At 42.2% G+C, this 16,729-nt stretch overlaps 1 protein-coding gene across 6 annotated transcripts in view; it reads right to left on the bottom strand.

Moving 5' to 3' along the window:
- Positions 1 to 346: 346 nt before the first annotated feature.
- csnk1g2b (casein kinase 1, gamma 2b) overlaps positions 347 to 16,729 on the bottom strand; it is a 38,520-nt gene continuing 22,137 nt past the window's right edge. For 3 of the 6 annotated variants that reach the window (XM_082511216.1, XM_082511217.1, XM_082511218.1), the window contains 9 exons: positions 9,692 to 9,840; positions 8,762 to 8,996; positions 7,746 to 7,831; positions 6,589 to 6,673; positions 6,352 to 6,500; positions 6,027 to 6,110; positions 3,931 to 4,032; positions 2,961 to 3,067; positions 347 to 1,543 (listed from right to left, as the gene is read on the bottom strand). In XM_082511216.1, coding sequence (XP_082367342.1) covers positions 1,489 to 1,543; positions 2,961 to 3,067; positions 3,931 to 4,032; positions 6,027 to 6,110; positions 6,352 to 6,500; positions 6,589 to 6,673; positions 7,746 to 7,831; positions 8,762 to 8,996; positions 9,692 to 9,840 — 1,052 coding nt within the window. In that variant the 3' untranslated portion in view covers positions 347 to 1,488. The remainder of the gene's footprint in view (positions 1,544 to 2,960; positions 3,068 to 3,930; positions 4,033 to 6,026; positions 6,111 to 6,351; positions 6,501 to 6,588; positions 6,674 to 7,745; positions 7,832 to 8,761; positions 8,997 to 9,691; positions 9,841 to 16,729) is intronic. The other 3 variants (XM_082511219.1, XM_082511221.1, XM_082511220.1) reach the window with 3 other exon arrangements.

Genomic DNA, 16,729 nt, shown 5'->3' with positions numbered 1-16,729 from the left:
AGACCTCGTGTACCCTTTAAACGAGTTAACCTCACTGCCCATCTGTGACCTCCAGATGAAAGTGAACAGCGGGTCAGACAGATGTGGGTTGTTGCGTCTCGCTGAGGTGGCACAGCACACACGCCAAACCGCCACCACTGTACAGATGTGGCGTTACAGCAGGAGAGAGAAGGATGTATACTGACCTATACGTGACTGACAGGATGTGCACACAGTCATCTGCTTGCAAAACCTCCAGATTTGGGAAAAAAATACAAACACACATGCGCACACACACACACACACACAGAGTAATCCAGTGAGCATTAGGGTCAGATTAGATAAAATGTCATTGCGGGACACTCACTTGAGCTTTAAACATTTTACTTAGAAAGGCACAAACTATGATTTCCTGGTAAATTATTTTTGATGTAAGAAATAAAAATCAAAAAAAGACATGTCCTTTTCTTTCATGAGAATCGACAACATTTTTCAGCCATAACTCAAATATAAGCATCATGAAGGACTCTTCCTAGATCAGTCTTTATTAAGTTGTTTCCTTAATTGTTAATTTCAAACCTAAAGTTTTCCACTGTAATTGTTTTTTCCTCCAAAAAGTGCAATAATAATAAGAGAGCTTAATATCGGTTCCTCTCATTCTTCCACAGTACCTGAGGCCAGTGACTGTGCTACAAAGTCCGCGTCGACAGACGAAACAAAATAGAAGGAAGCCAGAGTGAGGAAAGAATTGAACTCCAGAACACTACAACATAAAAATAAGTTTTCAATGCAGGGATTTGACTTTGAAAACTGAGGATTCACTTACAAAAGAAACAAAAAACAAAAAGAGGAAGAAAAAATGCATAAAAATCCTCCAGACTGATTTATAGATGAAACGCTTCCTGTGTCGCTCAGATTTAACATCAGCATAGTTCACCTTTTCCTCTTTCACCTTGATCCCAAAAAAGACACACCAAAGAAAATAAAATTAACATTTTCCTAATAAAGGAGCAGATTTCTTGCACTCGAACCACTTGAATGGTTTCCCCTGATCAACAGCTGACTGTTCGAACAACACACGTTCTTTATGGAATCTAGAATACAACAACTGTTTCAAACAGCATCTTTTTTCATATTCACGCCACGGTATTCGAGTTTCATTGTTACAGCTTTTTTTTGTTTGTTTTCTTTAAACGTTTTTCTCGAGCCCCTCCCCCTCACGTGGTGATGCAGGTTTGTTTATTTTTCATCTGTAAAGGAATTGAAAGTCTGTGGAGTCGCTGTGACTGCAACGTTCCTGTCACTCGCTGGGATCGAGAGAGAGAGAGAGAGAACTCAAGCGGGGAGGTACATGTGACAGCGGGGAATGAGGTGAAAGGAGTAAGGAGGTGGTGGGGGGGGGGGGGGTAGCTGGAAAGAGATAATGGGCGGTGGGGGGGTCTGTGTAGTTGCTTCCATTTAAAACTTGACCGTGACCACAATGTTTCAAGTTCTCTCTGTTCTCTTCTTTCACTTGTGCCTCTGGAGCGCTTTCCTCTTTCTCCTTTTGAAGAAGCAACAGCACCTGCACAAACACAGAGGCATGGCTTCCTTTAGAAAAGCAGGTATTTACACACATGTAGATACTGGTACATAGCAAGGCCTGTGAGGGTTGGGGTTCAGCAGCCAGTTCTAATCTGGCTTCCTTTCTTTTAACCATTTCACTTACTGTAATCTCATCATTTGTCTTCATAATAGTTATAAATGAATTAAGGAAGTCGTGGACTTTTAATAACTCAGTTGTTCGTGTTTGAAACTACAAATATTTCTTTTGGGGGATCATCTTTGAGGATCATCCACGGCACCTAATCCACTCGACTCCGCTCGGTCTTTAGGGTTTTCCACTAGGCGGCAGCGTCAGGTACCAGGTGCTTTTTTAGCGTCATCCACATGAGCCGAGTTGAGCCAAAAAATGTGACATCAACAGACTCCATTCCCCTCTGTCGAGCCGCCTTGCTACAGCAACCCCACCCACACTGGGGTGGTACACAACTGTAGCGGAAAACGACCAAAACCCAGTAAGAAAAAGTCGAGTCAAGCTGAGTAGGTGCAAATGGAAAAGACTCGCATAGCTCAACTATGACGATGGTAATCTAGCTGGTCGCCTATTTAAGCTTAACTAGAGCTAGCAAAGTTGTGGGCTGTGAATCGCGTAGAAAAAAGACAACATGAAGAATGTTTCAGAAAGATAAGATGATGTAACTGCTTCTAAATTAAACGAGCCATATTCATTTAAACATTTCTGAGCATTAAAAGAGGCTGTTGTGTTGTTTTTAACTAATATGTATATAACAGCCTAGTCTTTTGTTTTTTGAGTGTGGTCTCATGAATTACTGACACACAGCTGAGTCACAGTAAATAAAGGAGTTTTAAAGTAAGTCTAACCTGCTTCACTACACTTACAGTTATATTCTTTATGTGCAACAGTTAAAATGTTCCCCTCCCTGCTGGTGAACTTTAAGTCCCATTGATAACATTCCTACTGTGCCTCAGCTGCTACTGCTCAACATACACAGAGATATGACAGTGACACACTCATACTTGATGTTTTAGTCAGGCTTAGAACAGACGCTGGCGTATTTACAGCAGGTAATAGCTCCAATATTTGATCGTCAGAGAGAAAATCTGATTTCTTCTTTATATAGTTATAATAGGTTAAAACGGTGTATATAAATGCACTGCTGTGTTCCTATGTAAACAAACCTAACTTAACTGAAGTAGGAAGCATGGAAACAATATTTAAAGTAGCACAAAGTGCAGCTTGTTACTGTGACTAAGTCACTGCCTGTACTCAAAAGGCTTCTACACGGAGGAGCTAACAACAAGGAACACAAAACAATTTAGATGCTTTTCAGCACCAATTTTGGATTTGGACTTATTGGACAGCACTGAAAAAGAAAAGCATGTGTTTTCTGTGTGTGAATGTGAGGATCCCCCCATACTTGGTTTCATCAGGTACGTCAACCTCGGTGGGAGCGGTGATGGGAGCGTTGGAGTGTCCGGCTGTGGGATCATCAGTGTTCAGCTCGCCATTTGTTGAGCTCATCACCTGCACCATTAGAGAAGGACACCAGACTGAATCCAGTTGATGAACATTCACAGGATCAAATAAATGCACCTTGACTATCACAAGTTATCCGCCCTCTCAGGTAAGAAAACAGTTATGCAAGTAACCCAGGATGAGCCAGCTAAAGCCAACAAAGTTTAAAGGACAGGTTCACACTGTTCATTTCTGTCTTCAAACACAAATAAGGCACCGAACAAGTATTGAAAACGATTTTCCTCGCTGTGATCATTTCTCCTGCTTTTTGAGGCTGATAAGAAATCCTTTCCTTTGTTTTTACTCCAAAATCTCTTCTTGTTGCTAAAGTCAGTTTGAAACACACTGAAAAAAAAAACAGCTGATGGACAGCTGAACAAGAGAAAGGAAAACTGCAAGGAAAACTTGATATGTGAATAAGATTGCAAGACAAGAACGTGAACCAATCCTCTAAATACTGCAATTCTATTAGCCGACACTGGGTGGCGCTTGTGCACCACATTTTCTGCAGAGACTTATTTCCGGTGACACAGTTTACACACTGAAAACAGCAAAAACACAAAGAACTATTATAGAATAAATGTACAAAAATAGACCTTTTAGTGTTTCTATTATATTATTATTATTATAAGATACTGCTGGATGTCATCTTTGGATGGCCTTGGATGCAAGCAGCCTAGAAGCAGACCGACAGCAGTGACACACAGGATTCACACAGTCTGATTCGAGCACAGAGTCGAGACAGAGCATCTAACGGGCAGGCAGTGTGAAGTCAGTGAGAGAGAGGGGAGGGGGGGGGGTCAGACACACAGACAAACCTATATGGCCTCATGCATGAGCCATCAAAGCAGCAGCTGTAGCAGCAGCAGTACCTGAACAGAGCCCCCCAGCCGCTCAGCTGTGAGGTGCGACCCCAGAGTCTCCTTATTGGTCACGGGAGTGGGCTGAGACTCACTTCCTTTGGGCTCAGGCGACTTGACGCAAAGAGCAAAAAGGGTTGAGGCAGGTGGGTGTGAGGTGGTGAGAAGGGAGAGGGGGGTGAAGAAGTTTGTGGGGGTTATGGGTCAGGGGGTGAGGGAATGAAGAGTGAGGGAAAGGCAATGTGGTTGAAGGGGGTGAGGGCAGAAATGTGGAAGGACAATGAGAGGAGTTGGGGAGGGGGGGTGGATTAAAAAAAAGAAAAGAAAAACAAAAATTATAGAAGACATCTCCCAAGCAGAAGCAGGCTTGTTAAGACGAACTATGTTAATAGAGGAGTAGAGGGAAGCAAAAATTTATGTGAAGCACAGATCGACACTCTAGTAAAATCATGCAGGAGTAAAAGAAAACAGCCTTGATGGGCTCAGCTGGCACCGCTGAGCAACAGCGTCATCACGTCATCAGACTCTCTGAACTTAGCTGTGGACTCGGGTTTACAGTACAGCAGTTCTTACACTCTGCTTTCACTGACCTAAAAAATATATGTACAAATATGACATTTGGCTACAGATGCTCACAGCCAGCACTTTCTATTGATACGCTGTTTTAAGCAGGATGTTAAAGCTTTACAGTCATTACTGTACATGGTGCAGAAGGCCGTGCGCTGCGAGCTTAAAAGGTGGAACGTTATCGCCGAGCCAATCGCATTAAATACAGAGTAATAAAAAGAGGCTAGAGTCCACAGAAACAAGTCAATCATAAAGTCAAACGGATTCCTTGTACAGCTTTACTGGAACCGATGAGTCAGACTCACCAAGTACAACTTCATGATCAGGAAAATTATTTGTTATCACTGGTTATATTTTATAGATTTTTTTGGCATAATAAAACCAATCAATCATTATCCTATCATTAACATTATATAAAAACAAAAGAAACAAGGCTCGGATAGCATGCTATTAACAACAAAAAGTCTACACTTTGTCACAGACTAAGCAAATAAAAACGGATGACAAATTAAAGGAAAAACATGAACCCCTGATTGCCACAGTGAGGTGATCTGGTGACTCCGGCATCTCCCACCTGGTATGGGCCCACTTTTCAATTCTATTCAATTTTATTTATACAGCTTAAGGCGCTTTATATTGTAAGGTAGATCCTGCAATAATAGATACAGAGAAAAACCCAACAGTCATATGACCCCCTATGAGCAGCACTTTGGCGACAGTGGGAAGGAAAAACTCCCTTTTAACAGGAAGAAACCTCCAGCAGAACCAGGCTTGGGGGGGGGGGGGGGGCAGCTGGGGTGAGAGAAGGAGCCTAAAGGGATGTTTGACTGCTCATCGATACAATGCTGTGCTGAGTGGTTGCATTTAGCCAATGGTTGCACATTTCTGTTCTGACAGGAGTGATCCCTTCCAGGATAGTCACCGATTGGTTTGGTGATTATGCAAATAGTGTGAATCATATGCTATGGCCCCAAAAGTCAGGAGATAGCCCAGGTGAACACCAACAGCACATTTTGAGCTTGGCTGTAAGACGGTGCTCTCCGCCGGCGCTGTGCTCAAACCCTCCGGAGAGTTCAAGAGGTGGTGTCCTGGCAGCTCGTCACCTTCCTAAAGTTTGGATTTTTTTTTTCCATTTATTTGTCACTCGTCTGTACTTTGTCATTACTGGTGTGAACAATGCAATTTGCATTTTCAACTCATGCATGCAATGACTGAGCTTAGCGTGGCAAGGTGTGAAGAATTAATCCAAGTCAAAAACGATGCTTTGTTTCACAGCTGGAGAGTCTGCCTCGTAACGGCACGTGCCCGTTCATTTGCTACAAAGGCATTCGTTTTGTTTTTACTTTACGGACTTTGTGGGGAGACGGGCGTCACTGCCGACCAGTCAGACTGTAGACGCGAACAGGAAGTTGCTTACATTTGGAAACAACGAGAGTGACCTCGAGGATAAACCTGACTGGTTTGGGTGGTCACCCAAGCAACTATATTGGTAGGCGGGAGTGGTGATTGTTGTGTCTTAATGTTGTTGCTGATAACCTCACCGGGTTTTTGGTCTGCTGTTGTGCTTTGTCTCTGCTGTTGGGCTGCACGGGCGTGTCACTGGGGATGGGGCCTATCGGTGTGGGCTGCAAGGCAAACGAACAAAAGCACAAACAAAACAACCTTAGTGAGAAATTTTTAAAAACAACAAACAAAAATAAATAATGTTAATGCCCACGTGATGAGAGACGCTTTTGGCAATTTGGTAATCGGGTTTGCAAAAATAATTAGCTTTGCGTTATTAAGAAATAATTACAGTTAGAGCAACAATATAAACTGATTGATGATGCTAGCAGAGGTCAGGTGGGTTCAGTGAAAGGCACTCACGAGCGATTTGCCGACCCAGTCGTATTCGTAGTCGAAGACGTAGCCGTTCCTATCAAACAGATCGGTGAAGAGCTTCCTCAAGTAATCGTAATCCGGCTTCTCAAAGAAATCCAGCCTCCTCACATAGCGCAGGTAGGTGGCCATCTCTTCTGTACCAAAAGATATATACTGTGAAATCCACACCACTTTCATTTAAAATAAATAAACCCGAAAGGAGGAAAATAGCGCTCTACTGACCAGGGAAACTTTCACAAAGGACTTCAATCGGCGTTGCTCGCTTGGTGTCTCCAATTTTCTGATACCTCTCCTTCAGGGTGTCGGCCTGCAGGGGAAACAAGTTTAAATGTTTACTGTACTATAAATCCTACTCTAATCTAAATATGAGCACATGTGCTGCTGCTTGAGGCGTCCATGAACATGTCCAATATTCAAAACAGACAGATTCTCAAGTCGTGATATCACATGTGCAGCGCCTGCATTTGTGCCGCGGCTCTTTGGACTCACAGAAGTTTTGCCACATGTCATGTCGATATCAGCACTTTGCAACATCATCTCAGCTGTAGATATCTGTTGGTGTGGGGAAAGAAATCCCACAAATCTAGGGCAACCTGTCGCTGACCTCCTCACTGGCACAGGAAAGGCTTCTCAGCTGTTATTTAATTTTCTATCACACATGATGGGATGTTCTTCTGCTCTAAACCAACCAGATCCCCTCCAACCCTTCAGGGTGGTATAGTTTTACACTCCATACAGGGGGTCAGCACAACTCTGTGCGAGTTCCTTAGCTGCCAATATATTGATCGATAAGCTTCAGCGGATTTTCAAGCTCACTCTCCTGTTGTGTGTTTGTGTTGGCCAGAGCTATCCAACATCCCCCACATTTATACATCCCTCACATTCATCCACCAAGAGCTTCCACCCACATAGCAAATGTTCAGATGAGTTGTCTTGTCTTCTAGTCTGTTCTGTGTACACCTTTGATACCGATGCCTTCAAAAAGCAACCACAGCAGCTCTGCAGCCTGCTGAAACCGGCCCTTGAGACACCTGCGACTGTGGCCGTGCTCCTTAGTCATGTAAGCTTTTTCTCACAGCTCTTAAGCTGCAAAACAAGGTGCAGAAGGTGGTTTCCTGTCGCATCTGATTGTTTGTGCAGAAAAAGGTGTGTAAATTCAACAGAAAAATAACGAGACAATATTTTAAGTATCCAACTGTGCCAATTTAACTGTTTCTCAGTGTTTCAGTTTCTAAAAAGAGAGACCTTAAAATGTCACCAGTCTGAGAGGATGCTAAAGTTGAGTGGGCGTCAAGTATCAAAAAAGAAACCGCTACGCCACGCATCGAGTGGATTACAAGACAAGCGTTATATCAGCATGAGGCAAATTGCTGCAGTACCTTTAGGCCTTGCCAGGGAAGGCTGCCTCGAAGGAAGTACATGAACATGTGACCCAAGGCCTCCAAATCGTCCCTTCTGCTTTGTTCTGGAAGTACAAGATCAGGATGAAAATGAGGTTAGCTGTGATAAACAAATGCATTTTATAACCAGCTGGCAAGACTAACAGTGGCTTCAAAGAAACAAAGCACGAGTCCACTGTTCCCGTCTTAAAAACATCTTATCGAGCCTCAACATGAAGATGGCCAATCGTGCGTCACGAAGAAGCAGCAGACTCAGCTTCTCACGGCAACTACTGATTAAGGCAACAAACCGATCAATGTTCAAGTTCAACACACTGAGATCTATCCTTATCAGGCTTCATGTACACCAACAATGGCAATCACGCTAGGCGGTCACATGAAGGTTGTTATCAATGCGATAACCACCAGCCAGTCCAGGGTTTAACAATCTATTCACATATTTATATAAAACAGGCATTGCTGGCAGCATGTGCCCAAAAGAGGACAAGAGTACTAGCAGCAGATTTTACAGAGGCTAATAACTTTCTAAAAGCACAAACATATCGTCAATTTTTTTTATTGACGTCATGGCCATTTTTGTTTTCAACTCTTCTGTAGAAATGACCACGTTTGTAACACGGAAAACTCTGGTTTAAACCTACAGTTACCATGCTAGGCCCGTAATGCTGCTTTGTGCTACAGGACTATGAGGTTACTGGTTAAAATGCTTCAAAATAACCCAGAAACGAAACAAGACATCAGAAAAATATGATTCATTTAACAATCCTAAAGCATCCCTGGTTATCTCGCATATCACCAACATTCAGGTAACACCCAGTGACTAAACAGATAACAGTATGTAAAAATCAGGTTAATGCCATTTGTTTGCAACGCTGCATTTGTGAGCAAACCAGTTAGGACATTCACATTATACTAAATATTCATGCAAATAAAGTTTGCATATGCAAATGTAGACAGCTAATCAACCCACAGGTGTATTCCTGAGACTTTCTTACCCTTTCCCAGGTGTGTGTTAATGCTCATGTAGCGTGCCGTCCCAGTCAGACTCTTGTGCTCCCGATAGGGGATGTGTTTTTTGGTCTCGGGGTCTATGTATTCTTTGGCCAGACCAAAGTCAATGATGTGGATGGTGTGCTGCCTCTTGCTTCCTGGCCGCCCAACAAGAAAGTTTTCAGGCTTCACGTCTCTGTAGATCAGACTCTTGGTGTGGACATACTCCATCCGTGTTATCTAGGTGAACGATCGGTGTTAGCATTTGAAGTTTTAATCGCTTTGCAAGCTGAACAGTTTCCAAACATGAAAACTCAAAGCAGTTTATGCAAAACGCGATAAAAAGAAAGCCTGCCCATTAAAAATGTTAACGGCAGCCAAACCAAAGACAAACCTGCAACAGCACAGCAAGCATGTCCACCTCAGCAGAGGCTTAGAACATGAAAACATCCCAAACCCAAGCACATGTATGTTTACTCAATTTTTTTTTTTAATTTGAATGAAAAAAAAAGAGTAAATGCTACATGCACAGGCTTCTCTCATACTCTCATGTTGTGGCTGATGATGCTCATGTAATATCTTACCACTGTCATCTTATATCGACTAAGATTTTAACACCGAATTCAAACACAAAGTAAGTTTGGAACTAGATACTACAGAACTTGGTACTCGTCTCTACTCTGTTTCTAGCTGCAGTGATAATGGAGCCATCTTCCAGGCAAACACTTTAATAAACTAAAATTCAGACTTTCTGGTATTTACCCACTGAGTTCAGAGTCAGGTTGAGGGGTCAGTAAACCTGCCCTCTGGAACAAGCCACTAACGACAACATTTGTATTCACAGTTGCACTATGAATAACTTTCTGGGAAGCCTGATGTCACCAAAGCAAGCTCCTCTGAACATATGCTCACTCCTCTCCCACTTTAGGCCTTACCAGCTGTATGGCTATCATGAGGACGGTCTTGAGGGAGAAGGTGCGGTCACAGAGGTCAAACAGGTCCTCTAGACTGGGCCCAAGCAGCTCCAGCACCATGGCATTGTATTTCCCACAAGGACCAAAGTAGTACACCTGAGGGATTCCCTCTGTGGAGACACAATAACAAAGTTAGTGAGACTTTTTAGATTTTGCCTTATAAATTAATTGACTGAAACACAGTTATTGATAATCGGCTTTGCATAATCACTTTTGAGACTTTTATTTTCACTGTGTTACTAAGTCAGAGTTTGTTACACCATTGGTTCCTGGTAGGCCAGCACATGCTGTCAGTGTTGTAGTCAGTCACAACAACTGTAAACAACAGCAGTGAAAACACGATGTTTTAAGTGTTAACATAAATTAAAGTGCTTAATTGTTAATTAACAAAGTGCTTTGTGTGCTGAATTATGGTGCTGGTTTGTTGATAAGAAAGAGTGGGGCAAACTTTTATTTCCTCAACAGGTTTTTCAGAAACAGGAGTGGCTTAGTGCTTTCTTTGTCCTCTGAAGCAGGATTAAAGGGAAAGGTGTCAGCGCCCAACCAACAACTGTACAAAGCCTTTGTTACCAGAAACTGCCACACCCATCATAGTCTGTGTATAGGACGACTTCTAAAGAATGTGGAAGGATCAACCCGGCAGTATTTACCTTCTTTAAATATATCAGCGTTTTGACAGTGGAACTTCTGGGGGCGTGGCAAAACTGTTACGAAAACACCCCCTCCCCTGGAATAATCAGGAACAGTAAAGTCTTGCTTCATTTTTCAAAAATACAAGTGCATCTGAAAACCACCAGGAAAGATTCAAATCTCTTAAAATCAACTGCAGTTTGTGTAAATGTTACACAGTAAAGTATTTTGGCCTGAGGCTGCGGTTTCCACACGCTTTATTCTGACGACGACAACAACTGAGACCAGGGAGGATCCAGATTTATCATTTCTTTATAGTGGTTAATCCACCATCATGCACAAGCTCTTTCACCAAAATTATATTTTAATCCTAAATATAATTATTGTTCTTATTTGTGAATTTTCAAATTGACCATTATACAAAAAAAGTTAAAAAAAAAAAAAAAAAAGTTAAGTGTACCTGTTTTGTTTTTTTTCACTAAGATACCAAATTACAGGTCTTTACTTGCATTGCTAAGATGAAAAATTTGTTTTAGTGATTGAACATTAGGCTTCTTTGTGTGGGCTAAAATTTGGGTTAACAATATACTCATTTTCCTATTTGTTTATTTATTTATTACAAAAGCACAAGAACAGACTTGCTTATCTGAACAGATTTTCTTTTCCAGTCTTATAACCTTTTTGTAGTCATGAGCAGGGCTTTTGAGCCAAAGCTACAAAGTTTGCAGCTTAATGATAAATTCATGGTACCACATTTGTGTCCATTTGCATAGCTATTTGACTACGCAGAGAGAAAGATCACAGGTATGCGACCTACACAAATGTGCTTGTGTCCAGACTTCTAAAAACCTACAGGGACGATGCTGTGCATAGATTAAATGCTGATTTGCTGAAAAGGAAAGGGAGTGACAGCAGAGATGACCAAATGGAAAATAAACATAGATATCAGTTCTCTTATAGGTTATAACTACAGTACTCTGCAGTGTGGAAGAGCCACCCACAGAATGATTGTTTGACACATGTCTGACGGGGCGGTAAACAGCTACAAAATGTAGGCGATGGTCTGCAAAGCTGTGCACAGGACTGACGTACAGATTCGCACACGTGTGTTTCAGGATTTAATGCTGTTGTTTCTCCTTCACTTTGAATTTGGTGAACGTTGCTGAACAGAGCTGAGGATCCATCCATTAAAATATGCCTTTAAACCACAACAGTGATCTTCCCACCAGATTTGCATAAAAATAAAGTAAAATACTAAAAGAATGATCAAGCTCTAACATACAAATCTAAGAAGGAACTACAGTGAGACAGAGATGACAGAGTTGTTTTTAAAGAGCTAAGGATCTGACATTAGGACTAGTCACGTATTTCTCTCCCATTTAAATAACAGCTAGTAAATCAGTTGCCAGGAACATGCTTAGAGTGGGCACAACTCTGCATTGCCTTTAGGGCTGCCACGATTAGTCGACTAGTCACGATTATGTCGACTATTAAAATCGTCGACGACTAATTTAATAGTCGACGCGTCGTTTGAAGCTTTGTAAGATCACAAAGGACGCAGGAATGAGTAGTAGGATTTAAGAGTGTAATAACGGACTGAAACAGAAGATGGCAGCACTGCATGTCCAAGGATGCCAGCTGCCGTTAAACCCCGAAGAAGAAGAAGCTGTGTCCCAGAATTCATAGCGCAGCCCAGCGCAGTTGTCAACAATGGCGGCAGCTAGTTAGTTTTAACTTTACTCTTATTATTCTTTCTGGGTCACAAAATAAACGTTTAACATATTTTCAGGCGAGAATGTAGCTGTGTAAACCTCAAATATCTGCTCAGTTTATCAAGACACCACATATTTTCAAAAGCGCTCCGACGTTTTCGGAGACGTCTGTTACCCACTAGCTCGTTAGCTAGGCGGGGGCAAGGCTAACTAGAGCCGTGAGAACACCGGACTCCCGGCAAATCGTTTTCAAACCCACCGCCGTCTTTCGCTAGTCAGGTTAAACATATATATAAGTCACTTAGATAACTTAAATGTTATTGTTTGGCTTTTTTCAGTATTTTATTTGTTCCTGAGTAAATCGGTTTGGCTGAGATTAAAGGTATAGTTTTTGCACAGCTAAAACTGTCAAGCAGACAGCTGATTATCAGAAGTGTGAGACGCTGGAGAATATACTCCGGTGTCCTGTTATATTTTAGATAGCAAGGAGTTTATTAAACTTCACCGAAACAATCTGCAAATTTCATTAAAAATTAATAAACTACCATCTTGTCTTTATTTTTAGTTAGCACAAACACTTCAAGCTGTAAGCTAATGATAGTTATATAAGACCAGATGCTGCTGGTGCAATAAGCTGTACGTCCAATGGATGATGATCTGATTAGTCGACTAATCGCAAAAATAATCGGTGACTAGTCGACTATCAAAATAATCGTTTGTGGCAGCCCTAATTGCCTTAATGGTAGTTTAACATTGCAACAGGACCCCAGTGCATCCATGCACACGCATACACACAAACAAGCACGTCCGTCTGCACTTTAGCCTCTAGGATTTCACTGGTGATGATGGAATGGACTGTATTGACATTTATAGAGCACCATTATACTCTTGCTGACCACTAAAAACATTTTATACTAAAAGCCACATTGACTTTTTTTAAAAAAATATTTAAACTTGAAACATAAACACCAAAGACTCTATTCTTTGCATGTTAGTGTTTTATCCAACATGCATCCAAACCAACAGCCAGTTTGGAATCACCAATTAAACGCATGTCTGTGGTCTAATACCACAGATGAGGCAGTGATGAGAGATCACTCGGAGGCCTGCTCGTCAAAGCTTGGCCCAAATCTAGAGGGCATTCAACTCATCACGAGAGGAGAGTGCAGTGTGTATCGTAATCTTCTGCGGGTGAGCAAAGCTTGTACACAGAGCAGCTGCGAGAACTAGTCTAAAAATGACTGATGGGACCAGCTGGGAGTAAATGAGGGGATTTTTGTCAAAAATGTAATATAGACCATGACACAACAATAGCTGTGCAAAAGAGGATATTGTCTCAAGCATAACGACAAAACAAGGATCCTTCAACAACACACAAAGCAAACTGAAACGCCCCGACCAGGATAAATGGCTGTAATTCTAACCGTAACATAAAGTCGTACAAAAATATAAACTGTGTGTTCAGCATTGTGGGAAAAGCTCTGGCTTTCACTGCAAGCCTGCGTCAGTGGCGCTCTGACCCTTGCTGTCTTGACAATTTCAGACAATTCACCCAATTGTATGTGCAGGCAGTCCTTCTCAGGCGACACAGCAAGAGGGAAGGCGGCATCATGCTAGTCGAACACAATGTTGGCCAACAATGAAATGTCAGCCTTAAGGGCCAAAGAGGAGAAGTCTGGGGGAGAGGGGGCAGCGTCAAAGAGGAGGGTAGAGGAGAAGGAATCCATATTAAAGATTTAGATTAGAGAGTCGAGTATATTGAGGAGAGAGCAGGAGAAGTAGAGACTTCCATTAGGTTCACTGCTCTGAAGAGGTTCTCACAAAGTTGAAATATGATCAGCATTCGAGCTTTCAAAGACTGAGCCGGAAGCTAAAAATGCAACACAGCTTAAAAGCACAACAATCTCCGAAGATGTAGTCAGGTTAAAAACCAGCAGCTTGAGGATCAAGCAGCAATACTTTTGTTGAGTTTGGGCGTAAGTTAATTATTAATTATATCTGATAACTTTAGATTTTAACCTCCGCAGAAGCATGTGTGGCCCGATGACACCACAGCTTAAGGACACAGTTGTTAAAATAATCTTATCAGTCCAACTTTGAATAATACCAGCAGCAGTAAATATATAAAAGCACATGATTTTCCAGGGTCACAGCAGGTGGGTGGATGAGCCTCAATGATTTGCAGAAAACATTATCAACGTGCCGCGTCATGCCACTGAAAGCCTTCATGATTCTGAATATTAACAGCCACAATATTCGAGAGGAGACCTCCATACAAATGACCCTAATTACATAACATCCATGCAGGCGTGATGAGATGACTCGAAGAGCTACATGGCTATAAAATGCCATTAAATGATACCTACTCTCTATAAACTGAAGCCAGTCCCCTGACAGTGGTAAAGTGAACGATTGGTAGCATTAGACTTCTTCTAAAAGGATATGTCAATGACTTGTTTTGCTACTGGCAGCAGCAGCAACTGCAATAACAGATCCATTCTAAATGTTCACAAAAATCTGCAAAGTGGGAGACAGGATTCCCAACAGCGGGGATCTGTTCAGGACAAGAGAGAATTAATAGTGTGCAGATAAGCTCCTCCTGGGCGTTAAGCGCTGAGTAGTCCGTGCTGTGACATATTTGAGGTTCTCCGGTTGGGCAGGACTAACAGGGTCACATGTCCCCATTAAGCCAAGTTGACAACATAAGTAGATTTAATCTATCGCCTTGATTCCTCCCATGCTAGACGGTCAAGTGAGCCTTCCTGACATATCACCATGTAGTGGTCAGTCACCAGCTGGAGATGAGGCCTCTCTGCTCAGCTCTAATACTGCAGCTCTAAAGTGTTGTGCAAGTAGCAAAAGAATGAATCAAATTTTGATAGAGTCAGATATTCCCCATTATTTTCCTTGATTTACACACACAGTTTGCAAAACTTGACAATATTATGTAGCCACCTGTTGAATGTGAACATCTCTTAATGTCAGAAAGCAGCCAGATCGCTTCATTTATTTAAAATAAATGAGCCTTGCCACAGAAATTACTCATGTGTGTATGCTTCCGTTTGCAAAAGATTAACACAAAAGACATCTGGCACAGGTCGGAGCAAATCACTATTACTGAACCTGTTTAGAACAGGAACATAATATACTTCAACCTAAAACAAATTAAACCACTGACAGTTCAAGTGAACAACCTTGATTATCCAATTACACTGGCACCTGACTATTAGGCAGTCAGTGTTCAAAGGATAATGTGGTGGAAGAAAAAACAAAGTGCAGGAGTTCAGGGAAAGCTGGCTTGTGCTTGTTACAGCAGTGCTACTGCAGTACAAACTGCTGAGAATCCTAATTTTACTCAGTGAAAGCTATCCGAACACAAAGTACATCACAGTTTGCTGCGTATGGAAGTCTGCAGTCACTCAGTGTCCATGCTGACCCTGTCCAACGCCCCATGCTCACAATGGGCATGTGTGAATCAAAACTGGACAGGAAGTGGAAGGAAGATTGCCTGGTCTCATGACGCATACCATTATTGTGCACACCCAGGTGCGTGTGTGGTTGCTCGTGGTTCCAGCAGTTTGGGAAGAAGGCAAGCCAAAGCGGTGTGATACTCTGGGCTTCTTTGGCTTGTTGTCCCGGTGAGTGACAGGGGAGGACTAAAACAGCCCAACAGTGCCATGTGTGCGATTAATGGCTGTGAGCCACATCAGGGATACTTTAAAAAGGCCAATGATCACTTGTTGGTTTTTAGCACCCCTGAGGGATGGCTACTGAACAACAAACAGAGGAATGGAGAGGATATGTTTTTGCATCGCTTAACTCCACACTTAGTATCGGTGCTGAATTCAAGTGGATAGGGACAATTGTGTGTCTTCGCCCAAAATCAGTTTGAGTAAAGACAATATCAGAGCTAAGCAGGTGCATTCACACACACACACACACACACACACACACACACGCACACACACACACACACACATATATAAATAAAGCTAAAGACCAATAGTGGTCTCACTGAAAGGAAGAATGCAAGGGAAACAGGCTTGTACTGCAGGAATCCTCTGCTATAAAAAAGGAAAGTGGCACTGGAGGTGACAGGTACAGTTATGATTGACTAAATGTGAATGTCAAATGAAGAGATTACACCAAAGAGTGCCATCCAGACAAACAAGCCACACCCTGTCAACACACCTTGGAGCGTTTCCCTACAGTGTACAGGCAGCGCACAGAGAGGCAGAGGATATCGTGACTAAGGAGACTAGGGAAGCTATCCAAGCAGACACCATAATGGCCCAAATGCTTGTAGAGGGCCAGCTATAAATAGCCAAGGACTGCCCTAATGCCCCACCTCCGTATCAACAGTGGAGGGTTTTTGCTCTGGCACAAGGAGCCAAGAAGCAGGCACGTGTCACTAAATTAGACCAGGACACATGCACTTTACTTGACAAACAGACGAGAATCACTGCAACAACAGGAGCACTTGGAGTAGATTTAGAATAGCACACACAAACGACCAAGTAAGCTTCATTTAAATAGGTACAGTCGGTCTTTTTCAGTTTAACTGAAAAAATGTTGTACTTATAAATATACATTGATTGGTGTGTAATTAGGTCTTCCAACAAATTGATGCATTCTCATAAACTTAGAACTAGTCCAC

Source organism: Aulonocara stuartgranti (assembly GCF_965226115.1).
Source record: "Aulonocara stuartgranti genome assembly, chromosome: 17".
Taxonomy (NCBI): Eukaryota; Metazoa; Chordata; class Actinopteri; order Cichliformes; family Cichlidae; genus Aulonocara; species Aulonocara stuartgranti.
Note: the sequence above shows the minus strand (reverse complement) of the source record. Positions and strands in the feature narration are given on the sequence as shown.